This window comes from Myiozetetes cayanensis, unplaced genomic scaffold (genome assembly GCF_022539395.1).
Source record: "Myiozetetes cayanensis isolate MyiCay16 unplaced genomic scaffold, myiCay2020 scf12, whole genome shotgun sequence".
Taxonomy (NCBI): Eukaryota; Metazoa; Chordata; class Aves; order Passeriformes; family Tyrannidae; genus Myiozetetes; species Myiozetetes cayanensis.
The window spans coordinates 860,876-887,346 of NW_026086826.1; the positions used below are offsets into that span (position 1 = coordinate 860,876).

Genomic DNA, 26,471 nt, shown 5'->3' on the forward strand with positions numbered 1-26,471 from the left:
TGAATCAGAACAAAGTCCTGTGTCATAGAGACTGCAGATTGTTAAAGCATCTCTACGAAACAGAAGCAAACCATTACTGATTAAATTTTAAATGTTCCAGTGACTTTACTGCAAACACAGTAACTTTCAAGTGTTAAGGAACTCACTGGCAAGAGTTACCAGTAAGGCTGATGGTGAAGATGCCTTTCTCAAGAACCACCACTACAGTGTCACAGTCCTGATTACAGATACATTGAGATTACCTGAACCCCACGGTTCCATCTCAACCTGGACTTTTTATTTTTTTACAGAGCCTGAACTTTCTCCAGAGCAGGAAGTCTTGCTGAAAACATTCTTCTGAAATCGGTACTTCTTCAAAATGCATGGACTTATGGACTCTATATATTCCAGTGCATTAGAAGGTAACAATACAACTTTCAAGTGAATTTTTACTGTTATCACACAGAGTCACAGGGGTCACACGTAGCCTTGGCCTCTGTGATGGAGGGGTGTCAGTTTGAGAAGAACACAACTTTGGAAGTGGTGACAAATGGAGTTCTTGGTGTTATCTTTGAGAGGGCCTTCGATGAGAGGGACAAAAGAGGCTTGGGAATCAACACAACAAAGACTTCCAATTTTGCCACTGATTTGTAAATGATAACATCTTGGGCAGCAGCTGCCTTTGCAGTTGGCCAGTCTGGTAAGAACAGGGACACTCGTCCTTATTTATCACACACAAACCAGCGCTGTGATGGGGGGATTATTTAGACAGCACTGGCAGTGCTCGCCAAATGCTGCTTATTCGTGTTTTCCCCACTGCAACAATGTATCTTCATCACTAATAATTAACTGCTAATTACTGTTGCTGACAATATGATAGTGGCATTTACCACCTTGTTTTTAATTTCAGTACAGATGCCTTTTTAAAAGCTATGTAAATATATGAAATTACAGTACGTTTTCCTAATGACCCTGCCATGTCTGAGTTCGATCCAGTTCAATTGTGACTAAAGAATAGTAAAGATGACCTCTCTTCTGTAGAGCCATAGACAGTTTCTGTTGAGTTCCTGACACTTAAATCATGAAACTTAAAGAAGCCATTGTAGGCAGGATACATCTGGGCTGAAGGACTGCTGATGCCAATTATGCTTCGTACATAATAATGCACATTTTACCTATTTGGAAAAAAATTCACATTTATTTACTGTCAAACAGGTGTTAAACTTTACACTGGATATTAGTGATGGGCTCATTATTAACAGGTTTACACAAAGGGATGAAAAAAAAGCAGAATTTTGTTGAAACAATTTACATTTCATTAGATTTTTATCATAAAATAAATTAATTACTAAATATAGGCAGAAGGAATATGGAAGAGTAATAGTTATGTTTTATTTAATTTTTTTTTAAAGGACAGGCACCTTTTATTCACGAGAAAGCTTGTGAGAAGTGTCCAGTGTCCCCCTTGCCCCCCAACCCTGATTAAAGAATGAACAGGGAACTGAGTTACAATCTTTGTTAGCTATACCAAATTTGTGCAAGGCTTGGCATAATTGGCTTCTAAAACAAATTTCTCCCCAAATTATGGTTTTTTGGCAATAAAAATTCAAAACTTAAGAATAAAAACTAACTTGTCAAAGCAGAACACTGTTTACAGTGAAAAATAAGTGAAAACGGGTAGAAGTTGCATTTTAAACATACTACCGTACTATGAACAGTGTAAGAAAAACAGCTTAGAACGTATGTGCAACCAAGAGCTTCTCACAATATTTTCTTCAAACTCTTTAAAATTATTTTTTAATGACAATTATATTTCAGCTGGACACAAATGTTTTTATTTTACCCTAGCAATAGAACAAAATATAATTTCTTTAGCCATTTTTTTCATGAGAACGGTTCATTGTACAGTTGAGGAAATATATGAAATAAGGCCTGTGGCTTGATTGCTAGTGGTTAGACATGTATTCAATCTTTGCCCTAATGGAAAAGATTTGCAGTGAACTGCAAACTGATGCAGAATATCTCTCCTGCTTTTGCAAGTCTTGTCAGGAATAGTAAGGTACAGTAAATTTGTCCCACAGGATTTTAAAGCCTACGCCTTGTATATAATACAATGTAGGCCTAGGAAAAAAAAACTGGTGCAGCCATATTTACAAATTTAGTTCACAAACTGCTGCAGTAAAATGGCTGGAAAGTGTTTATTTCTCCTTTTTTTTTTTTTTTTTTTTTTTCCACAATTTTGTTAAATTCAGCAGCAGAAGATATCTTAAATACCTTGTTGGTATTTCTTTTCTTTGTAACAAATAATTCATTTTAGTATACTCTGTGTATATACAAAGTTTTTGTTTTATAAAAATTCACAGAACTGCGAGGTCCAGTCATCTCCGTTACTGGAGAACCACAGGGTCAACAGAATTGTCTCTTCAAGCAGATATGAGGGAGCCTGCATGGGGCAAAGTAAGTCTTTTTAATACTTGAACGTGGCCTTTAATATTTCTCTGCTACGCTATTAAAGGCTTGTCACTAGTTGCATTTGTCCTTCTCTAACATCTCCTTCCGGAATGCATCCTTCCTTGTTAATGGGGATTATGTAGCCGTCGCTGTTCCCCCTGCTGATCTGATAGTACATCTGGAGCTGATGGCCAGCCCCTAGGTTTGGCATGCTCTTGTAGTAAATGTCCTCGTTTTCACTCCTCCTGGAGGGAGAGAGGTCCTCCTCGCCGTCGGGGCTGCTCTCGGGGTAGGGAGAGTCTCTGAGGTTGGGCATGCTCGTGTAAAGGGAGTCTCTGTTGGGGGACTGCAGGTGCTCGTCGGCCTCGGCCGTCAGCTGGGACACGTAGCTGTCCGTTCCCTCGGCCTTCACTTTCTTCTGGGGCTGGTACAGAAGGGAGTGAGTCCGCTGGGGGATGAGGGGGGCCTCGAGCTCTTTGTGGTGCAGCTCCAGCCCGGCGGTGTCGCTGTGCATCAAAGAGGAGGCGTCGGCCACGATGGCGTCGTCCTCGCTGCTGCTCCCGCCCATCGCCGCCTTGGCCGGCAGCGCCCGCTCCAGGTTGTGGTTCTTGCTGCTGCCCCGCAGGTTGTTGTGCACTAACTCTGAAATGATCATTTTCTCAAAAGCAGTATCATTCAGGCTTAGTCCACAGTCCACGACTTGCACGCTGTCGTTATAGTCTCCGTTGCGCAACGAGTAGCTGTTGTTGAAATTACCATTTAGCGGTAGAGTATCCATGGCACTTGTATCCCTGGCATTGTTCAGTGAATGTCCTGAAAGGGAAAAGGACAGCTCTGGTTAGTGCCTGACGTGCCTTCATCACTTCTTTTTTTTTTTTTTTTCTCTTTTTAACACAGTTCTTTAATGTAGTTCAGGACAAAGTTGTACTTGGAAGTAAAACTTGAGAAAAGTTAGGTTATTGAACATTCCCAAATGTAAACAGTTGCACAGCTTATAGGAAAGATGCATTCTAAAAAATACTCATGTGTGTTTCCTGTGGGGAATAGTGGCATTTTAATTTCTTAATTTAGTGTCAATTCTGTGACTTTTCCACCAGGAACTGTTCACTCCATGCCCTTGCATATGTAATGCAAAGCAATTCATTTGGAAACATCTATGTTTTGAAGTACACCACCATGATTTAGAAAAAGAAAATTAACAGAATTTGTCCTAAACGACACTAAATTAAAAAGGAATTAGATCACAGACATAACTGAAGGTAAATGTACAACATAAACCCACATAACTGGCAAGCAACTAGTTTAACAACATTTCTAACATTTTTTCCTGTTTTTTTTTTTTTTTTTGAGATGAAGTAAAGAAAAGAATGAAAAAAAATGGATAAATACAAAGAATTTATGTTAAACAAGGACAGCCATCTTTCACACTACAGGGACCAGGGCCCACAAGCACCATCCAACAACACGATAGACAGCAGGTGGAATGACTCACTTTGGACAACTCACATCATGTCTGTCTGCTCAGGCTATCTGGCCTAAGAGTAGCTGATATATAAAAGAAAGTAAAATGATTTATTGTAACATGATGAAGAATTACTGAGCTTCTCAGCAACTTAGTCAGAGCAAGGGTTCAGCAAATTAGATTACTAAGCAATAACAGCTTTTCTTTTCCCACTTAATGCAATTTTTTTGCACTAATATTCTGTCTGCCAAGAGTGGCCCCAGGCCCCTAAAGGTCAGAGTTTGCCTGCAGTCTGCATCAGTCACAGTGACAGCGCTGAATGAACCACAATAGTTAATTAAGAGTTAGGCCCACAGTTAACCATGGGCATGGAAGTCAAATGCAGAAATGTTAGGGATTTCTGTAAGTATGGGTCACAGAAATTAAACCAAAGAATAAATATTAGTTGTGGAATGGGAGGAGGAAATCAGCCACGGCTGATATCTCATAGCTGCTGGAGGAATGACAGATTGGGTAAGTCTGCTGAAAACATGAAAAGGAGTTTAAGGGGGGGGAAATGAAGTCTTATGATGATTAAGGTCTTTATGCTTTGGGGGTTGGCTTTTTTTTTAGTTTTTTTGGTAACTTGGTAAGGAAAAGGTTTTCCTATAGACACAAAGACATGTAAACTATGACAGCACAGTGCTTCCCAAGCAAAGGAAAAAAAAAAAAGGAAAGAAAAAAAAGAGAAAAAACTTTGCAAGAAATTAAACAGTCTGAACATGGAAGTCAGATGGTTAGAGCATTCCTAGAAAATCACTTTATCTACAGATATGTCTGGAAATAAAGAAAGAATGAAGTGACTTTACTGAAATGAGACTGACCACTGTGAGGCTGCTGCATAATATGCAAGGCTTGGAGGAGTATAAGAGAAAAGTTTTTTTGAAAAAGATTATATGTTTTTTCCCATTTTTATTTGTTTGATTTTTTAAATAATTAAAGCTGCAGCTTATCCTAGAAAATTCAGTCCTCTCTGGAAATATTGTTTTCAATTAAAAAGTAATTGCATTTTCTCATGAAAAGATTTTTGTCTTCAAAAAATGGAGTAATAATTTCCAAATAAATTTCGAGCAATTTGCAAGTCATTTTGCATTTGTGTTATTGTTAAGTCTTCTCCATGTGCACTGATTTAAACAGTGATGAGGGTTGTTTGAAAGGTCTCTTTAAGCTTTGATTAAACAACTTTGTAGTTTTGCAATTTCATGTATGTTCCAGGATTTTTCTTGCAATGCATTTAGCTGCAAAGAACATATGGCATTTATTAAAGCAGACAACACATGGACCACATGCTGGATTCATTTCCCTCATGAAAGTGATTTAATTCTGTAATTTTAATTTTCTTTTTCTCTGCTAAACAGATATCAAAATATCTCTGATAATCCAAAATGAGTTTTCTGTGATATACTGCAGAGTTAAGCATGCTAGAATATATTCAAATTGGTTTGATGAGGCAAATTTTGTTGCCCGTGATCAGGTAATTAATTTGAAATCTTTCCATAGCCTGTAGCAAGATTACTGTAGGAATATAAAAATACAAGTAAATTGTTAAGCATTTCGGCCTGACACCGCTTTGGCTTTAAAAGCAAATTATTTCAGCATTGCATGGCCTGTGTTACCAACAGGGTTTGCTACAGACCTCGTGTCCATTCCCAAAAAGCAGGATGCAAGTACTTTTTGAATGGGGAAACATTTCGTTTGCAAATTGTGAACCACTTGCCCGCTGAGTCTACTTCATGACTGCTAGTTATGTTTTAATTGTGCCCATTAAAAATCATGCTGAAAAAATTTACATTTGATAGGCAAAGTTAAGTTTTACTCCCATACTTGTCTCTCTGTAGGTTGCTAGAGGAAAGCATAAGGAAAGTAAGAAAACAAGAGAATGAAAATAGAAACTACAGTTCAGTTAAAAAGGAAACTTCAAATAAAAACTGGAAACAAGTTTTTTATGAGCTCTTTTTCAAAGATTTATCATTCCAGTTACACTAAAGTGATATTACGACTCATCAAACAGTATCTGCAAGGTATTTACTGATGAGTTGCACCATTGTTAAAAAAAGCAAGTAGATAATGTAACAACAAAATGTTAGGTAAGCGATGACACCCTTTATTCCTTCAGAGCTAAACTGTTCTAACTGGTAATCTCAAGATTTTCCTACAGGAAAATGATCTCCCATAAAGCTGCACTATACTATAGTTTAGATCTGTTTGATGCTGGATACAGTTTTCTACACTGGGGTATCCAAAGGTGCCAAGATGCCTCGTGCTTTAGTATTTAATCTGTTCCAGAAGCAGGATTTTCTCAACAAGCTTTAGAGTCAACCTTATAGTGCATAGACATGATACCTCTAAGTGATAAATATCTTGAAGATGGGCTCTCGGACCATGTGGTGTCAGTCCTGTAATAGTATATTAAGATTTATGCCACCTGTGTTGAAGACATGGATAATTACTGGTAAATACTGTTAGGGCAAAGGCATTACTATAATATAGTGCAGTTTTACAAGCTGACATCATTGGCAATACTGCATTTCTCCAGGGGACAGAAATTCAGACACTAGGGCTGGGGCATTGCAACAACTCGAGTTTCTGTCTAGGGAGGAGAGCGAGCCAAGAAAAGCGGTTTATTCAGGAAGGATGAGCACACCTGGTGAGTTAAACACGGGAGCTGAAGGGGCATTACATACAACTGTTTCAGCGAGCAATGTGTTATAGGGGTTGTTAGTGCCGTGTGGTCGAAGAAGAGGGTTTGTTAGTAGGTAATTGCCAGTCATTCCTAAAGCAAAAGAAACAGAGAGAAAAAAAAATGTCAGTTCTTTAATTTTAGTCTGACAGTTTCAATAAAGAATATTTTTTTATTCATCATGAATCATGTAGGACTTGTCAAATGTAATTCAGTTGAAAATTTCTGGATGTGTTTTAGCTATGTATTTGAAATGGGAGCAGGAAAACACGGTTAGATTCCAGTAATTCACAGGTGCTGCCCAAATCCCCCAAGTAAACATCTAGTGAAAGTGATATTTACTGATGTATACAAAATCAGCTACACCAGAATAGCAATTAAATGGGTAGGGATGGAGGTACCACATAAAGCTACTAGAACTTTAACAACGAGCATGTGGACAACTTCTGTCCAGAATGGAGAGAACTGAAATTTTGGACTGAAAAACCTCTCATGACAGGATCAGAGCTGTTATTCATTTATTAAACACACACAGGGAAAGGAAGGGAGTTGCTGGTCTCAAACAGACAGTGGATGATAAACTGCAAGAAGCATATCTTAGTATATGCAAAAGTGTGCATGCTGAGGGGAAAGCAAAATATTTGCTCTAAGAAACCAGAGCATTCTACATTTTCTCCTGGGACATTCATGCTGCAAATTTATCTGCCAGGTTTAAAAAAAGTATTTCCTCGAATGACAAATTTCTTTAAACAATCAGTTTACAAACAAGGTAAGGCAAAGCAAAATAACACATGAACAGATTTTTTTAAACCCATTTTACATGTTAATGCAACACCATTTAAACAACCCTTGGAATAATTAGAAGAAAAACCAACGTATTTTGAGACATTACTAAAAAGTCAATTAATCTCTGATTTCCAGCTACTGCAAGAAAAACGGATTGGAATAATGACCAAAAAAAGCCACACATGAAAGGCTGTGTTTAAAAAATTATTTTAAACTTTTCAGTAAGGCAAAATTTCACTTTATATTGTATTGCACAGGGTCAGAGTATGACAGACCCAAGGACAACTAAAGAGACAGCTATATCTTTATGGTAGGGATATTTTTTGGGGGGCAAGGAATGATAGTATATATTCCAAATATTAATGCTTTTGTACTACTCACTACCAGCATAGATACTTAGTAGCAGAAATGAGCAGAAATTTCTGAGATTCCAAGAATTACTGTCTGACTATGCTAATCTTATTTTAAAGTTTGTATCAGTGATCTACTAAAAAGCTTTTATCACAGCTTTTTTCAGTGGTACTTCTTTCTAAAAACACTAACTGAAATATATTTTGCTTGTAATTTATAGTTAAGAATTATTTTCAATCCAAATTTTTTTACCACCTCTAAAAGCTTGATTTTTATTTTAAAGGAAAAATTACACTTGCCATTAATTATTAGACTACTCTTATAAGTGTGTATCACTGAGACAGTGACAATCTTAAAAGTGAAAAGAGCTGATATCAATTTTTCTAATCATGGCAGAACATCTCCAGTGACTTGAGACTGAACAGGGAAAAGCTTTCAAGACCTCAGTTCAACTCTGCATTAACTCAGGGTGTAGAGCAAACCTCAGGAGGCAGAGACATCAAATTAGGGTGAAAACCCAAACATTTATGTAGCATGTATTTATGGGATTTTAATAAGACATTAACTTCTTTCTTGGACATGAAAAATACACATTTTCTACTTAATTTTTGCCAGAGGAACATGCAAGAGCCATAGTGGGGTGGGGGAGCAGTGAGACACACAGGAAGGGACAAGCTGTCTGGGTTTTTATACTCATATATATCATACCCTTGTTTTCTAACTGATTTCAAAGTCTATTTGAGTGGAGAAGTTTTGAGGGTTTGACTTCTCTGTGCCTGAAAATCTGGATTCTATCCCATGTTACAGATATGCTGCTCTTTGAAACAGAAAAGATAAATGCTTTACAGACATCTTTTGCATAGAAATGATATCAATTAGATTTCACTGGGAAAATTTCTGCACCTAAAAATCAGTCAAATACGCATTAAAATGTTACTGCACTCATATTTCTGTTTCAGATTTAACCTATAAAGGTTAGGAAAGATTTAAAATTATGATCTTGCTTTTAAGCTAAATTATTGATGAAACTTATTTAAATACATTCCCATGAATGGAGGAATTCAGCTTCTAGAGCAGGGCCAGCTGAGGGAACATGGTTTTTAAAAAGTGCTGGTGGATGACTTTAAAACTCTGCTTTTAGAGAACATTTGTTCCAGATTTCTTTTTTTTTTTTTTTTTTGGAAAACATTCTTTTCAATTCTTCTCTGCTAAGTGATATAAAATCTGTATAAAATTTAAGGATTCTAAAACTGAAATGTTCCCAGTGACTGACCTTGATTAAGAGTTGAAGTGCTGTTGATGTCACCTGAGATAAAAGACGATTCAGATTGTTTTCTCACAGTGTCATTCCACATCCTCCTTATCCGACTCTGTTAACATAAAGCAGGGAGACAAAAGCATAGTGAGTTACGAAAAGATTTTTTTCCTACTCATGTGCTATTATGTAGAATATTTGTGTTTATTTTGGCCTAAAGTAACGCATTCTTCTAGCACATAGTGAAAATTCTTCCTTTTTTATTAAAACTCTAATTTATTAAACTTCATTTAGATGAAACATGATGGTATAAACCCTCCCATAAACCAGCCCCTAATTACAAAAAAAAAAGATGCTTGTATTAGACCAAAGTAAAAGGAAATGTTTAAAAAGAAATAATTCTACTGTGCAGAAGTATGTATTTGCCATCTAAATGACAATAATGAGAAGACAACTAGCCCTTCTGAGTGGAACACATCTCAGTAGGCTTTTAATAAATAAATGTAATGAAAAGATGCTGTCTTTGTCACCTGAGTGCCAGAGGAGTAGCGGGCGCTGGTCCTCGTGGTGGATGCCTTGACGGAGCTGTGGGGGCTCTCTGTGGGCAGCCCCCCGCAGCAGTAGGAGTGGCGGAAGCATTTGCCATACTCCTTCCGAACCTGGGGGGAAACCAGAACAACCAGGGCTCAGTGTCTGCTGGCAAAAACACAGCAACCCCGCACTCAGAGCACTCACTCTTCCAGCAAATGGGTAATTCTTGTCTGTGGGATTGTTGGCTGGAACCAAAGCCACATCTTCCCCCTGCTCAGAGCAGTATTATCAACTACCCAAGGCTTCTGAACCAGTTCTTTCTGAGCTCCCCAGTGCCACTGCCCCACTCGAGGCACAGCCCCAGCTCCTGGCAGTGTCCCAGACTCACAGTGGGAATCTAAAGGATGGGAATGAAGCAACTTCCACCCCTAGCACCAGAACATGCCACTGCTAAGTTTGCTGAACCCAGAAATTCGAATATACCTATGTATATGATTTTTTTTCCCTGACAGAGCAATAAAACTAATGAATGATTCCAGGGTTTGGCCTGCATTTATTCACCTTCTGTTTCCAGTGACCTCCTGGAAACTTTAGTTTTGTTATGTGTGTTAATGATTGCCACGAAAGTAATCAGGATTAATTTACAGAGCAGTTAATTCTCTCATATTCAGTGACTGCTACACTGACTACTATTTTCAGATAACAGGAGAGCACATGCACATCTTGGCAGTGTGACAGCATCAGTGAAAGGACACAGTGGATAAAATTTGTATAGATATGTAAGTCTAAATTCATAAATCTTCCATCAGAATTTAAGTGTCTCTTCTACAAGAGTGAGACTCGTGAGTTTCTGTGAAGAGCAGGATTTCAGCTGAGAATTCTGCCTGACCTATGAATATATAACACAGAAAGTTATGGGTATGCAGAAAGGGGAGAGGGGAAAATGAAAGAAGTTAATTGTGTGGATTTACATATGTAATGTGCTGTTTTCAACATTCCAGGAGCTTTACTCATGGAATACACACCATGATGTTTCTGTAAAGCACAAGGTTGAAGAAAATTTGAATAATTTGTGCCTTAACTTCAAGCTAAGCACAGTAACTCACCTTTTTATAAAAATATATGGTACATATTTTAAGTCAACCTCTATCTATATCAGCACAAAAGACACATAAAAAACGAAAACAGAAATGAAACAACTTAGAATTCTAATTTTCAACCCTGTAGTCTGAAAAACATAGGTCTATATTTATCATCACTAGATGGTATAACACCTAAAGAAAATCCATTCCTGAACACTAATGGATACTAAATGCTCCGAACCACTACACAGTAGAGACAATAGCAATCAAAACTGTATTTTTACCGAAATACCACCCCTCCAGGGCTGGTTTTGCCTAATGCCTATATTGCAGTGAATGTACATTATCTGTCAGGACTGTGCATTCCACTGTCATTATTTCTAAATTATAGCTTGTTGAAAACTGATGGAAGCAACAGCACTATCATCTCGTCAGAACTGGAAACATAATAGTTTTCACTTCCACAATTCTATTTCTCTGTTCAATTTAGTGACCAACTAGTAATAACAGAATAAAAAGACTACATTAGCTATGCAGACAGAGGATAGGACAACATCCAGTCAAAGGCAGCGACACTTGAAAATCTTAAATGGCAGCTTTAACATTCTTTCAGGTATAAATCTTATTGCTCTAGGTTATGCTTTTTCACACTCGACTGGTATTTTAATATTCCTTTTTGCTGACTCCACTTTATATAAAAACAATGCACAGCTGTAAAAAGAAATAAAAAAGGAATCTGGTTTTGATTTTTGAGTCCAACACTAATACAAAAAGGGAAACATTATATGAAACCCTAATCTAGAAATTATTTGAGACTTTGAGAATGTTTGCATTTTCTTCCCGATCTTCTTTTCTTAGGCTCCATCTCCTCTCTAAGTGTGCTTTTGTTCTCCCAAAATGAGAGGAGTGCCATGTTCATCTGGATAAAATTCTGTCTACCAGATTTGCTCAAACATGCCTGAATGCCATTGTCTACATCAACTTTAGAGAGGCTGATACCATTCAGAGCTGGTACAGCTGAGAACGTGCAAGAATATGTTTTTTTTTACTTCCACAGCAATGCTTTATCCAATGGTCTCATTAAAAATATCTGTTAATTATGTCTCTGGTGAGCTAATTATAATGGGAGTTGATAATTGCTAGGTCTCCAGCCTAAAATTGGTAAAAATATTTAGAATCTAAATATTGAAAATAAGGTATTTCCAAATGTAGGATGTACTGCATTTCACGTTAAGTTTTTTTGGGTGGGATTTTTGACATTTACCCTTCCTCTCAACTCTCATTACTTTCATTTGTCCTGCCTTCTAACCCAGGCTGTCAGCATTTTTCATTCACTCTTCCTTAAAGCATCCCTAAGGCACCCTTGGAAGCAGTCTCCATCCCCTGGGGAACAGAAGGGAACCCAAAAAGAATCCCACAGAGCTGCACCTTCTCTCTTGCTTGTTCCTCTCTCCTCTGCAAGCTTTCCCTCTCTCCATCAGATCTGCTCATTCTGGACCCTTCTGCTGAAGGGGAGCAGAACTAGTTTAGCTCATCCCCTTCACGAGGGAGGCTCTTGCCAGGGGATTCCAGTTTTTCCAGGTAAGAGAACAAAGCTACTGGGATTTCTAGGGGAGGGAAACTCTTGGAAAAAAAGTAGTCATGCTGGCATCTTTTCCATCTTTAGAAGAGTATTCCTGTTAGTGGCTGTCTAGCATTAATGACTACTTTTCTTTTAAGGTGTGCTGAAGTTCGCAATAAAATTAATTTTTACATCTCACGTAATTTTCTAATGAATGAGCACAGAAAGTAAAGTCCCTGCCTATCACCTGTAGCTTTATGGGATCTCAGGAGAGGTCCTCTGCCTTGATCTGAGGAAAGGAGAGCATTTCCAGGCTGATACTGTCACTGGTCCTTTGTTTGCAGCCCTGCAGCAAAGGCAGGACTTGTTTCAGGGGGGCATAGAAGGTTTTTGGCTGTAAGTGCAGACTAATAACATGTCACATCACCAGTGTTAAACAGGACATTTTCTACAGTGATTTTCCTCACGAAGCCTCAAAACTTTTCAAGCCCAGGTTGGAAATGCTGCATCCATGTTAAACCTGCCTGGGCACAGAGCAGCTCCCCACAAGCACATACAGCAAGAACTGCTTTGGAGTCCCAGTCCCCTCCCCAGATTACTTCTGAATACTGCAGTTCTTGACATGGCTATTTTTCTCTATTTTATAAGAATTACATGTGGCCTTTCTAAGGAATTAGGGAACACACCTCTGTGGCTCTGGTAACTTACTTTCTTTTGGAGGGCACAATGAAAGATGAATATAAACATTCCTTGGAAAGCATTAAATACTGTGAAGAGATACGTCATCACAACGGTCCCCTCGTTTATAAACAGCAGGCCAAATGACCATGTTAGGCCAAGGAGGCACAGGAGAGCAAATGCACCCAGGACCCAGGATCTGGAAAAGAAAATTAATTTTAGTAACGTTACTTATGAGAACGCACATCGCCAAATCCAATATTAACATTTCAGTTCCTGCAGTTGACTTTTACTAGTCTCATACTCAAATGTAAAACTTCCTTGGGTTTAACCTTTTATCTATTAAAGAAAGAACAATTCCATTTAGCGTTCTTAGTCTCCAGTGAAAACAGCAAGAGTAGATATAACCTTTTTCCTTTCTCAAGAACAGCACAGGATGTCAAAACTATTTTGAAATGCAGAAGTATAGCACAAACCCCAGCTACTCCACTGCCTTATCTGCTTTTAGAAAAGAGATGATTGATAAATCTGGCTTAGCCACTAATCACAGCATAGATTTTAAACAGCGGTGCTGCCATATGACACCAAATAATGTCACACAAATGCACAAAGGTTAAACAGCAGATTAAAAGCCTAGAGCCCAAATCTTTAATGCTCCGATAAACTCAGCTAAACCGAAGCTAGATGGTCTAACTTCCACATGGAGAAACCCTGCTGAAATGCGACAAAAATATGGATATTGCTTTACAGAATAATCTCAAAAAGATTCCATCATGAACAGGTTAAGGAAAAGGAGTTGTAGCGAACGGCACAGAATGAAAGGGAAGGGGAATTTAGTCAGTGAATTCCACATCTAACTAATGATCTTACTTGATAAATGGCTTATTATCTTCATAGCTAGAAAGCATTATAAGCAGAAAAGAGAAACAAAATTATTAGACAGAATTGAAACAGAAATTAATAAGAGCATTTTTAATTGTCTATAAAAATTAGTCAAAATTAGGAAATTCAAAATGCAGAGGCAAGCAATTTAAAATTATAAAGGCATATAATAGTTTAAAAGTCTTTAGCAAATCAGGTATCTCAAAAATAGTTAATTAAAATTAAGGGAAATCCACAATATGACCGAGTTTGTAAAGTTAAAGATCATGCTAGAAATTTGTTAATGTAGGGTTCTATCTTACCCAGGCAAGTCCGTATTATAGTAGCCATCACAAACACGGTAATTACTGGTGTGGATGAGAAGACAGAAAGAGGAAAAGGAAGAAAAGAGAGAGATGCTAAAGATTAGCTCTCTCTCTCATCATGCAACATGCAATGAAGCTGATACTGCCCTATCTAGCACATCTAGTTCACAAGGTTAGCCTTACTGGAAATCTCCCCTGGCCATTTTCAACATTCAAATCTGTAAGACCCTTTCACATCCAACCCTCAGTGTTAGAAAGCTGCACCATCCCTTCAGTGTTGGTAACAAAAACCTTCAGTACAATGTAAAGCTATAGAGAATACAGTAAAAAACTATCTAAAAAAGTGAAAGTTGCCAAAGCCTTGTTAGCTATATAAAACTTATATTACTGTGCAAAAGGGATACTACAGTACAGCACCATGATAAAGTAAACATTTGTTAAATTAGCATGAAAACAGCAGATAATCTTCAAGTTAACAATAATAATAGAGTCAATTCTCTTGGGAGAACAGGATTACGAGTAGAAACTGCTCAGAATCCCTAAATCAAAAAGTCATTTAACAAAACAAACTTAATATAATCATATCAGCCATGCAAACAGGAACATCATTTTTGAACTGCATTTTAAATGCAAATGAAATTACTACAGTGCTGTGGCATTTCCGTGAAACAGTTTCTTGGCACTAGTTCCAGGCTGAAATTATCTAATTTTGACCGGCGTTTGTGACATTACAGCAACAATGTGACGAAAGCAGGATTGGCTCTGTTTGCTTCTAATTGACATCTGCAGTTGCTGGGAGACAATGGCATGTGCTCCTAATGGAGAGTAGCTTTCAATCAGTTCAGCAATCAGAAAATAATCATAGTTCTCATACTTGAACACAAAGCACTTACTTAATGTTTTCCAACCTGCTAGAGTCTGGTTTCAAAGTGTTTGAGTGCTTCACCATTTTGCACAATGTGATCACCAGGAAGATAAGATTCAGCTGTCAAAACAGATAAGAGTGAAATTAAACTACTTCAAGTAATAGGTTGACTAATGATGATGTTACAGGCTAAACAAAACCCCTGTAGTTTGTTTCCAAGTAAGCACTGAAAGTTGGTAACTCCATCAGATACAGTCTGTAAAAGGTGACTGCAAATACACACGAGGGGGAAAAGAAGTGTTAGAAGTCCTTGTTTCACGTAACGTTCCCAATTCACCACCCCATCATGAGCTCCTGTCCAGCACCTGCCATCCCCACTCCAGCTCTCTCTTCCAGCATGTTGTGCTCAGCCCCTGCTCACCTGTGCCTGTCCACTTCTGGCCCTTTCCCCTCTCCCTGATTTCCTCCGAGGGCTGTGGTTACCCCTTTCCTGTGCTATACTACTCATCTTTTTAGCACCCCATCCTGCTTTTGAAATGTTTTTTCACCTTTGCTGGTTTCTTCCCCCCCTCTTTTTTTTAATTCCTTTTTGTTCTCACAAATTCTACTGGGGTCTAGAAGAGAGCTCAAATGTAACTGAAGAAAAAGAAAGAGAGAAACAAAGATGTAGCGAATGCATCACTCTGAACAGTGCCACAGACACATGCAGGTGGTGCACCCTCTGACTGCCCTCCTTCCCTTTGTAGTCTGGCTCCTGTCAGAGTGACTGTGTGCCACTTGAAGGACTGTGGTGTCTTATTCTTGTTGTGTCACTCATACAGATAACACCAGGGAAGAGACCGAGGGAAGTTTTTTTTATGGTTTTCCTATTCTGAAACAGAATCACAGATATCAAAGTTAGTGGGTGCCCTTCTCCTATCGATTTCAAAGCCTGTGAAGAGCACAGCAAGCCAAAGACAAGAATGCCTGCAGAATATGGGCTGAAAAGTGGCACCCAATTAATCTGAGTAATTAGATTGTTCATGCAGACAATTCAAACCAAATTGCATCTTTGAAACCAGTCAGAGCTGTGCCCTCTCAGGAGGAAGACACACATCCTGATGTACTGGTACAATGGTACCTAAGAAATGACTGAACCAAAAGCTAAGGCAAGATGGGAGAATATGCTTGGACATCCTTAGAACACATATATTAGACAGATTATAACCCTATTTTTATGATCTTCCATATGTATCTGCAGCTGGTTACTGATGGAGAACGATCACACCAAGTCTGGTGGCCTTTGGTTTGAGACAGCTTCAAAATCCTCACAGTTTTTCCAACGTGTTCCTACGGTTGTGCCTCAGTGGTCAGAAATGTCACTCAAAGAAGAGTGACTCCTAATAAAGAGGTGGTCTTGAAAATCTTGAAAAGAGGAGTATTTTGCAGGCTCTGATCAGTCTGTTAATAAGAACATGTATTACAGAAACAATCCCTACTGCTAAGGGCAATCAAGTTATCACTCCTGCTGCTGTCTCAAAATCAGGATGGACAGCATGAACTATTAGGCAGTTCTCAACACTAGAACAGTCTGGCAGCTTTTGACCTTATCAGTCCTCATTGAAAGTAAAATATTTTTACAATTGTATCTTGAGATTAATAGAAAAAATATATGTGATGCAAATAACAAAAATAAGCTTTTATGATTGATTTCAGTTTGTGTTCCAAGAACAGACTGACAATGCTTGACCTTTAAGCAGATGTATGTGCATGGTGTAGGTTAAGCTTATTTCCATTGCTGCAAAATCTAATAGAAGTGTCAATAATTCACGATCTCGATCTCCCTTTATGATTCTTACAGGTAATGTCTAAGCAGATGAGAAACACCACTTCATTATATCATTGTGATCTCTTCCTCTGGTTTAGGTTTCCACTGTGTGGTGTAAGTTCCTTGGGTAGAAAATGAGTTGCCTCTCTCCCTGGCCTTTGCACCACACGGGACAGGGGCTCTGGGCCTGACCCTCACTCTCGTGCCTGTGCAGGCAGACTTTATACTTCTGGATCTGAAAAAGTTTCTTTACATTTGGTAGCTGACATAACGTGAACTTCTCCAGCCTGCTGAAAAGAAGGCAACTTCACTTTGCTTTTTGTGAAAACAGACAGATTAAGAGCTAAGACACATGCCCCATACCAATGCTAACATGTAAATCAACTCTGGCTGCAACCTGTGCATCCCTGAGTGCTCCATGCAGCTCACAATGGTATTTACAGCACAGCTGGAAGCTAATCCTTGCCTAAGTAGCTACCCTGGAGTATCCTGTATTGTACTAGCAACATCACTCTTGGATCAAAAACTCATAGATATGGCTTAGCCCATAAATGACTGCCTTACAAAACGAGAGGGTTTTATCCTCTGACTCTGTACAACTGAAGTGCTGGTTTGACACACGAGAAACAAAAGCTTGTATTATTCAGATATTGAGGCTCCTTCAGTGCAGACATGGCCTGAGCCAAGCTCCAGGGTACTGAACAGGTTTTTCAGCTCTGTCTGTGTGTCCTTGCTGCACTAGGGAATAACTGTACACAGCAGTTTCTTAAGAGACACTTTAATTCTAATTTAGGTACAGACCCACAAAAGCAGCCCACAGAAATAATAATGCTGTATCACAACAGCTGAAAAAGTTCTTCCAAGTAAAAAGGAAAAATACAGTACTTTAAACACAAAGTAACTATGACAACAGAGCATATGATACTTGTTTCTCCATCACTGAAATATTGCATAGTTCTCAGTTTCAGCAGTCAAAAGACCATGGTCTGTCACTTGTTCAAACATGCTGGCATCTCTGTTGCACATGATATCATTATAAAAAACCTATTTTGCCTGCTTACAGATACTGTAACCAAACCTTTCTACAGATGTGCTTTTTGGCTCCCTTGACTGCTTTTCAGCTAGGAATTGATTGTTTTGGAGGAACTCAGGAGTTAAAGATTTTTGGGTATCCTGCCATTTTTTTTTTTTTTTGTCAAAAGAAACTAAACAGTGAGGGAAGGGAACTTCCTGGAAAATAATTGCTTTTAGAGGGAATAGCTGAATTACTTTTCTTGGTGAGAAATATGTAAGGGGAGAGGAAAACACAGTTAGGACTTTTGTATTCATTTGTGCAAGGAGAGCTTTTTCAGCTCTGAGCAACCTGGTCTGAGCTCAGAGCTGAGCCTGTTTTGAGCAGCAGGCTCGACTGCAGATCTCCTGAAGCCCCTCCAACCTGAATGGTGTCATGACTGTGAGGACTGAACTGTTACTGATCTAAGTGCAACCTGTGCATCCCTTGAGTGCTCCATGCAGCTCACAATGGTATTTACAGCACAGCTGGAAGCTAATCCTTGCCTAAGTAGCTACCCTGGAGTATCCTGTATTGTACTAGCAACATCACTCTTGGATCAAAAACTCATAGATATGGCTTAGCCCATAAATGACTGCCTTACAAAACGAGAGGGTTTTATCCTCTGACTCTGTACAACTGAAGTGCTGGTTTGACACACGAGAAACAAAAGCCTGTATTATTCACATACTGAGGCTCCTTCAGTGCAGACATGGCCTGAGCCAAGCTCCAGGGTACTGAACAGGTTTTTCAGCTCTGTCTGTGTGTCCTTGCTGCACTAGGGAATAACTGTACACAGCAGTTTCTTAAGAGACACTTTAATTCTAATTTAGGTACAGACCCACAAAAGCAGCCCACAGAAATAATAATGCTGTATCACAACAGCTGAAAAAGTCCTTCCAAGTAAAAAGGAAAAATACAGTACTTTAAACACAAAGTAACTATGACAACAGAGCATATGATACTTGTTTCTCCATCACTGAAATATTGCATAGTTCTCAGTTTCAGCAGTCAAAAGACCATGGTCTGTCACTTGTTCAAACATGCTGGCATCTCTGTTGCACATGATATCATTATAAAAAACCTATTTTGCCTGCTTACAGATACTGTAACCAAACCTTTCTATAGATGTGCTTTTTGGCTCCCTTGACTGCTTTTCAGCTAGGAATTGATTGTTTTGGAGGAACTCAGGAGTTAAAGATTTTTGGGTATCCTGCCATTTTTTTTTTTTTTTGTCAAAAGAAACTAAACAGTGAGGGAAGGGAACTTGCTGGAAAATAATTGCTTTTAGAGGGAATAGCTGAATTACTTTTCTTGGTGAGAAATATGTAAGGGGAGAGGAAAACACAGTTAGGACTTTTGTATTCATTTGTGCAAGGAGAGCTTTTTCAGCTCTGAGCAACCTGGTCTGAGCTCAGAGCTGAGCCTGTTTTGAGCAGCAGGCTCGACTGCAGATCTCCTGAAGCCCCCTCCAACCTGAATGGTGTCATGACTGTGAGGACTGAACTGTTACTGATCTAAGCAAGTGAATCTGTAGATGCTTTCCAAGCTTGCCAGGTGCTCAGAGTAGGACACCCTTCTCTAAGAAGCATGCAGTACCCTGAGGTCACACAAAGACCCACAGGAACGGCAAGATGGGCTTTTGAGAGCAATCTTGTTAGAGAAAAATGGGCCTCTGACAACGATGACTCTCTCATCACTGCATGTAACATAAATAGGGAGTGACTGGCTGGGCCTCATCCTGACAGCTGGGCTGTGCCCATCCCCCCTGAGCCAAACTCTGCAACCCCTCTTCTTCAGTGGTAGCAAAAAATACAACCCCATGCAAACACAGGCAGAGGCACAGTGCTTACATCTCAGTCGTGACATTATACCCCTAACACAGGCTGTAAAATCTCCTTCATGCTTCACTTCTGAAAATCAGACTGAAAATCACACCAACACTCTTCTGAAGGCTAAAAGATAAGAAGTTAAAAGTCTGGTCAGGCATCAGGTTTGGATTTGTAGGTTCTGCTGTGATATCAACGAGTGACAGAACACACACTTGCAGTGGGTGGAGCTATAATGTGAAATCTCTTAAAACATTACGCTTGATTTTGCCCTAATTTCTAAAACATACCAACTTGAAGAGATGGGATACTGGATTACATGGAGAGCTATCTTAATCTATATCCTGATTTTAGAACTATGCGTAAAATAAAAAAAAATTACACAAATAATTAGAGCATCTTCTAATGTACCTGGAATTTCATGCTTCTTTCACAGCCAACACACGTGGCCACTCCTCACTTGGAAATCAGAAGGTACTGGACATGAAAGATGGTGTAAGTTGGAAATTTGTGTTTCTGGGCCCTGAAACCCATGTAATTTTGAGAGAGGGAGTGTCTTCACAGTCAAATCACCTTTTTAAAAAGTGAAGGTAATATCCTGCACAGCAGACTATTGGAGTGGGATTAGTTGTGGGTACAATGAATTAGTCGTGAAATAAAGCTAGATTTTGCAATAATTATGATAAATTTCCCCCTGTGAGTAATAGATAAATACCATTTATCAAGTGTCTACTACAGAAAGGTAAACATTTATTATTTATAAAAATAAGGTTCCAGACACAGTCCATTTTCATACGTGGAGCCAGGTTATGTGTGCACCTGTACATCCCTGACTTTGGTAAGCAATACTTCAACCTGACTGGAAACATTTCCTATTTCCTATGTTAATGAAATGTAATCTTTGCCTACACAACCACTGGCAGACTGATATGTTGGCTCCATCTGTGAGAAGCAAACCGCGCCAGTTGTGGCTAAATTAAAGTCAAACCAACATCCCTGGTTCCTTGGGTATGAATGCATATGGATCTGCACAGCAGTGAAAGCACTCGGGCTTTCCTGACCAGGGATGACAGAAGTGCAGTGTTTGTTTTATAGCCATGAACCTGCTCCGTGGAATCACGTCCTCCTGGAGCTCAGCGGTTTAAAATTCCTCGCACACAGCCTGCAGTGCTGACATGGAGACGATAAGGCAGAGGAGCAGGAACAGCACTCTGCAGTAACCCAGCTGAACTGCACATGTTCTGACCCTTTTTGAACTCCCCCGAGCTTTTGTTACCTGGCAAATGCAGCTCTAAAGCTGCTCTTGTATCTGCAGATCTTTGCTCTCAGCCATGCAGAAGCCGATTCCTCTCTGGGGCTGGCAGCGAGAGAGGTGCCCTCCGAAGGCTTCTAAATGAGTGTGCACACTGAACTCTTTCTGAACTGAATTAATTATTGAAGATGCAGATGGAGCTGTCCAAGTGATAAGAACAGCTCCTGACGTATCATGATCCAAGCTTTCATTAAACCATTTCAGGCATACTAATGGTTTCCCACCGCTCATTACTTACATGCTCTTCTCTCATCGATATAATAACCCTGGTGCCCAAAGGCATGACAGGCTATGGAAACAGGGAAGCTGAAAGTTCCTCACAAGACATACTGAGGAACTTCATACTCCTCCCCACTCATACTTCCCATCCTCATTTAGTGCAAAAATGTACACAGAAACAAGTACAAATCCTTACAAACTCAGAGAAAAAAATCTGTAAATTGAAGTAGAAAGCAATACTGTCAGAAAAGAGCTGATGTGCATTGACAGTACTATTAAACTGAGAAACATAAAAGTGATTTGAGTACGTTAAAAAGCTTACCAAGGTGAAATCCTCACATGCTACCGACCCTAAGTAAGCTACACTACAAACACAGCTCTTCAGTAACGCTGCACAGGACGTATTATTTTTCAGCCATTACACCTCTCACACTCCTGCCTCTGGTCTCTCTTGCTTTCTCAGTTGGGACGATTAGAGGGCAAAGCAATTGCCAGAGAAGAATTACTCCCAGGAACTGTGCTGTGATTGCTACCTGCTGTTTCATATTTCTGATGTTGGGAATACTGCTCCCAAAGGCCTTCTGCGTCTCAGTCCAAATGATTTGCTGGAGGATAATAATGTCATGGCCAGTAAATAACAGTGAACTATGTCTGTACATGGTCAATATGATTAAATGTCCTTCACCTCTATTCTCGCTCTGACCTGGTTATGAGGAAGTGAAAAAGCCATCAGCAAAGCCCAAAGCTTCCCATGTGAAATGTTATTTTAGAGCAAGGGAGAAAAATGGAGGTGACTTAGCAAAATACTCCCAGTAACAATAAAATAAGGAGCTGGACACGAAAAGCAAAAGTATCACCACATGATCAGACTTGAGGTGACTGAACCATTGTGGCATGAAACTCAAGAACAATTTTCTAGTAATAATTACAACACCTGCAAGAAACAACTTCATGTTGAAAAATATTGTCTATCATATTGAAAACACTAAGTCTATCTTTCAATTGCAATTGTAGGTTTAATTAAAAGAAGAATCCCCATCATTCTGAGACATGATTTAATTTGAATGTATTTAGTATAAATTCTGTACAATTATTATAGTCTATACTTAAATCTTACAAACCCTATAATTTTTCTAATTCATCTCATACCCACATAAGTTTTGGCACCTACGCCCGTGTGTTTGAAAATATGCCAATGAACTCTTAACAACTTCTATATTGCACAACTCTCTTTTCCTAAGTGACTGCTCAAGCATTGAAACAGTTTTTGATATAAACAGAGAGCAAATCCAGTCTAAGTATACATAGGCTTATTTCAATATTGAAGGCACCAGGAAGGAATCAAGTACCTACAAAACACTGGCCAGGCATATTCTTTAACAGAAAATTTCCACAATCAAAGCTTATTTTCACATGAGAAATAATATAGGCTGTAATGTACAAAAGGTGCTGAAACAGTGTGTCTGGCACGTGATCTATAAAGGTCAGAAATTTCATAACTATGCCTGACCCATGTGCTTCAGCTGGAAAACCAACAATGACAAAATACAATTTCTGAATTTGGAAATTCGAGGGAACTGAAATTCAGTTAAACATTTCACAACTCTCCCCCTGTGCAAGGGCAGGAGAACACGCAACTACTTGAACTTCGAAAAGCACGAAAGCAAATTAATTCACCCTCCCAAACTCTCAGCAGTGATGAGAACAGCTCTGTGTGTACCCAGGCTATGCCCCAGCACCAGCCCTCTGCAGCACTTCCCAGGTACAGCCCAGCTTTAGAGACACAGAACCAGCAGGGACAAACAAGGGCAGGCAAAATGCACATTGTGTGCTCACTTTCCTCGCAGATTCCTACACTGGGGGTGCTCTGAGGGGGGCACTGAGGGGGCACACAGGGCACTTCACACAGACCAGCACGTGCTCCCCTCTGCCCAAGGGGCAGCCCACTACTGACACTGGAACACATCAACCTGCACAAACCACACACACACAGAAGTACCCATGGCCAAATGTGCATATGCAAATACACATACAAATACTGTGGAAGTGTAATGGAATATAAGATTTATTTAATTATCCAGTGCGTTAGAATACCCTTTTGAGATAATTATGCTGCATAATTAGCAGTTAAATTCTGGAATGTGTACAGAACCGACTCAATTGAAAGCAATAATAATGGCTCCTTTTTAAAAAAGCCTGTGTTTAGTATTTCATTCATTTTTCATATGACTACACATGTCAATACGACCTTCAGACTTCCAGCCATTAGGAAAAAAATGGCCATGCTGAAGTGCCACCACAGCTTTGACAATTAATCATTTGGTCAGCACTCCTTAAAACTTTCTAAATATTTATATAACCATTGGTCACATTACAAATTGTTCATAAGCATTTTCATGAAATATCTTGTGAATAAGGATGGTATTAATTTCGCTGTGAGGCAACGAGAAAGGAAAGGAAAAAACAAAGTTCTTACCAGAATAATAAAGGTAACAGGTCCAATGAAGCTCCAGATAAAATAGTTATCTACATGGAGCCAGCAACTATTAGGGAAAAAAAAAGAATGAAAAGTGAACAGCTGCATTAGCACCTCAGTCCAATAAATGCAAAGTGCAAAAATACTTCTTAACATTTTGCCAATAAAAAATGATAAACACTGCTCAGTACCACTTAATCCATGGACAATTCCTAACCTGAAAGTCTCCTGATGAGCCCTGTATAGTAACACTACTGAACCTGAAACTACATCATCAGGAATAGGTAATGTATGAGGAGAAACAAAAGCAAAAGGAGCTCGCTCTCCTTCCAGTCAGTTGTGGAGACAGGTGCTACCATGGACTAACAAAACTAACATCAGTCAGTATTTTTTACAGGCTTCCCAATCTGCTTTTAACTTGGTATCATATGTGAAGTGCTCACTCCTGAGGAATCTGAGACAGAAAATGTTCAGATGCCATGTTCTGCTGAAAAACAATATGGTATAAATAAAATGCCCCATCTGGGAGCTGAACAGCAGAGAAGGAACACATCAGATACCAGACTAAATGACGTGTAAACCTATTAGGGCCAACTTCACTTAGCAATTCATTTTTCATACAGCCCAGTTCCCTGCTGAATTGCTCTTATTTGTCTTTCATCAGTAGCAAAATCAAGCAGCTTCCTTGTAGTCAACAGTATCTTCCCATTCTGTAACTAATTTCATCAAAGGACAAAATAAACACTACTGAGAGGCAAATTCATGCCTCCAGCAACTCAGATCCTCAGAAATGTTTTCTGTCTACCTTCTGTCACTTCCTATATATATCTGTAGTTTCGTAAATAAAAGGCAGGGGCTAAATTTTAATCCCACTCTACTCGCCTGATAAAATACTATCAAAATAAAACATATGGGTTGGAATATTGTGCTGTCAGAATCCAGGAGAGAGCTAGCTAGAGGGGCAGCTGAACAAAGACACCTAATGAAGCATTAGCTTAAAACTGGGTGGTTAGGCTTGTCAGATACTTGGAGAAATTTTACTTAATATACATTTGAGGACAAAAAGTTATTTACTTTTTCAATTTGTTTCAGGTCAATCTTTTGTGTTAAAAGAAAAGACCGTAATTTAGAATCGGTCTCTCTAGAGTACAAATCCCCTGAACCCAGAGAATTACAAAAGACTTGATTGTAATTTGTGCACAGCATCGCCATTCTCTTACCAATAAAGCTTTCAGATGGTATTTTAGTCTGTCAGGGACCCTCTGACAGCTAATAGGCTTTAAAAAATTATTCACTTGAAAAACACTCAGGTCACTTGCAATTACTTACGCTTTCTCTGTTCCGTAGCTCTTATAGTCAATGGCTGCTGAGACACCAACTACTGTAGCAGGGAAGAGGTAGCCAGCAACATAATAGTACTTCTTTCTAGAATATTCACTCTCAAATACTTCTACTAACATTAGATAAAGCTGCACTCCTTCTAGACACATCCAGGCAAAGGCTGCCAGGAAGAAAAAGTGTAAGAGACCTGCAAATATCGGACATGCAATCTGCAAAGAGAGAGAGAGATGGAAATATAAACCACAAAACCTTCACATCATCACCTCTCCAATTAAAAAGTGTGCAATAGAACAGCACGTGCTTCTATTAGAAATCTTTCACAAACTCAGGAGCAATTTCCCCACCTGAGAACATGCACTGAACATCTGAAAATACTACTGTGTGTTCAGTAGCTACAGAAAGTAAATTAGCTGAGCAGTGTGAATGAAAATAAGGAAACTGCACCCTCATCCAACAGTCATCAATTATACAGTGGACTTTTCAATGTTATAAGCAACTCTTTAATTTTGAAACTGGTATGGTTTTAGGACTTGCAGCTGACATGAACAGTTGGCTCTAGATGCATAATGTGATACCACTTATTTAAAATTATGAAGTGGTTGCCCAGAGATTTTTATCTGCTGTAATTTGGAAACTTCTACTGTTGTAACAGAAATCAATCTGAATTCTCTCCCCACTGGCCAAATTCTGGATGAAACTATGCTGAATATTAAAATTCAACCCAATGTATTGCTTCAGAAATATTTTCACCAATACTGCTAGAATACCTGCATGAGTGTACAGTGTAAAAAAACCTGTACACATACAGAAAAGGTTCTCTCTTATAATACATATACATAAAAGTAGTCAATAGTCATTCAGAGATGTGAATAGGGAAAACATACAGGTTCCTAATATGTCAACATTTAATTTCATCTCCTCTTTCACAAGTCTAACTACCTGCTTCGTTAATAGCCAGTGTTTCTCAAGTGAAAAGGAAAAGCATATTTTGGATGGATGTAAATACTATTTATGAGTATGTCTATCTTATTTTCACACTGAGCTTTTACTTCAGCCTTGCTGTGTCAGAACACTGAAAACTTGTCAGTGTTGTCATGTTTTAACTCAAATCCATTTCAAACAGTCATTTCAGAGAACAAGACCAGTACACACAGAGAAAACTTACCTTGTACTCTGTCTTATCGATGCCTATGAGGAAAATGAACTCAGCAATGAATAGGTTGATACAAAGGTTCTTGTGAATGGTGTTACGATCACTTTGCAGGCCACGGAAAAAACAGAATGTGAAGATGCAGATGGCCAGGCAAACAAGAGAGATGACAATTCCCACCCAGGTGATGACAGTGAGGAGCAATTCGTGCACTCCATCTTTGTACTAGAAATAACCAAGAATGGAGAAAATTAATGTGACTCTTTATGAGTATAAACAAAAACCTATTTTCACAGGTAGCATCCAGAAAAGTTACTTGTTTATTACATGAGATGGGCAAAACGTACACAATAATATATCTCAGTCTCAGGTCAGCTCC

At 38.9% G+C, this 26,471-nt stretch overlaps 1 protein-coding gene across 32 annotated transcripts in view; it reads right to left on the bottom strand.

The window, feature by feature from the left end:
- Positions 1-1,157: 1,157 nt before the first annotated feature.
- The window catches only part of ADGRL2 (adhesion G protein-coupled receptor L2), a 155,631-nt gene continuing 130,317 nt past the window's right edge, over positions 1,158-26,471 (bottom strand). For 4 of the 32 annotated variants that reach the window (XM_050306413.1, XM_050306414.1, XM_050306415.1 and 1 more), the window contains 12 exons: positions 26,108-26,317; positions 24,931-25,151; positions 23,602-23,668; positions 14,936-15,027; positions 14,040-14,084; positions 13,726-13,752; positions 12,886-13,054; positions 9,534-9,662; positions 9,022-9,118; positions 6,576-6,704; positions 5,756-5,773; positions 1,158-3,243 (listed from right to left, as the gene is read on the bottom strand). In XM_050306413.1, coding sequence (XP_050162370.1) covers positions 2,489-3,243; positions 5,756-5,773; positions 6,576-6,704; positions 9,022-9,118; positions 9,534-9,662; positions 12,886-13,054; positions 13,726-13,752; positions 14,040-14,084; positions 14,936-15,027; positions 23,602-23,668; positions 24,931-25,151; positions 26,108-26,317 — 1,959 coding nt within the window. In that variant the 3' untranslated portion in view covers positions 1,158-2,488. Of the gene's footprint in view, positions 3,244-3,922; positions 3,976-5,721; positions 5,774-6,575; positions 6,705-9,021; positions 9,119-9,533; positions 9,663-12,885; positions 13,055-13,725; positions 13,753-14,039; positions 14,085-14,935; positions 15,028-23,601; positions 23,669-24,930; positions 25,152-26,107; positions 26,318-26,471 lie in introns of all 32 variants that reach the window. The other 28 variants (XM_050306438.1, XM_050306436.1, XM_050306437.1 and 25 more) reach the window with 18 other exon arrangements.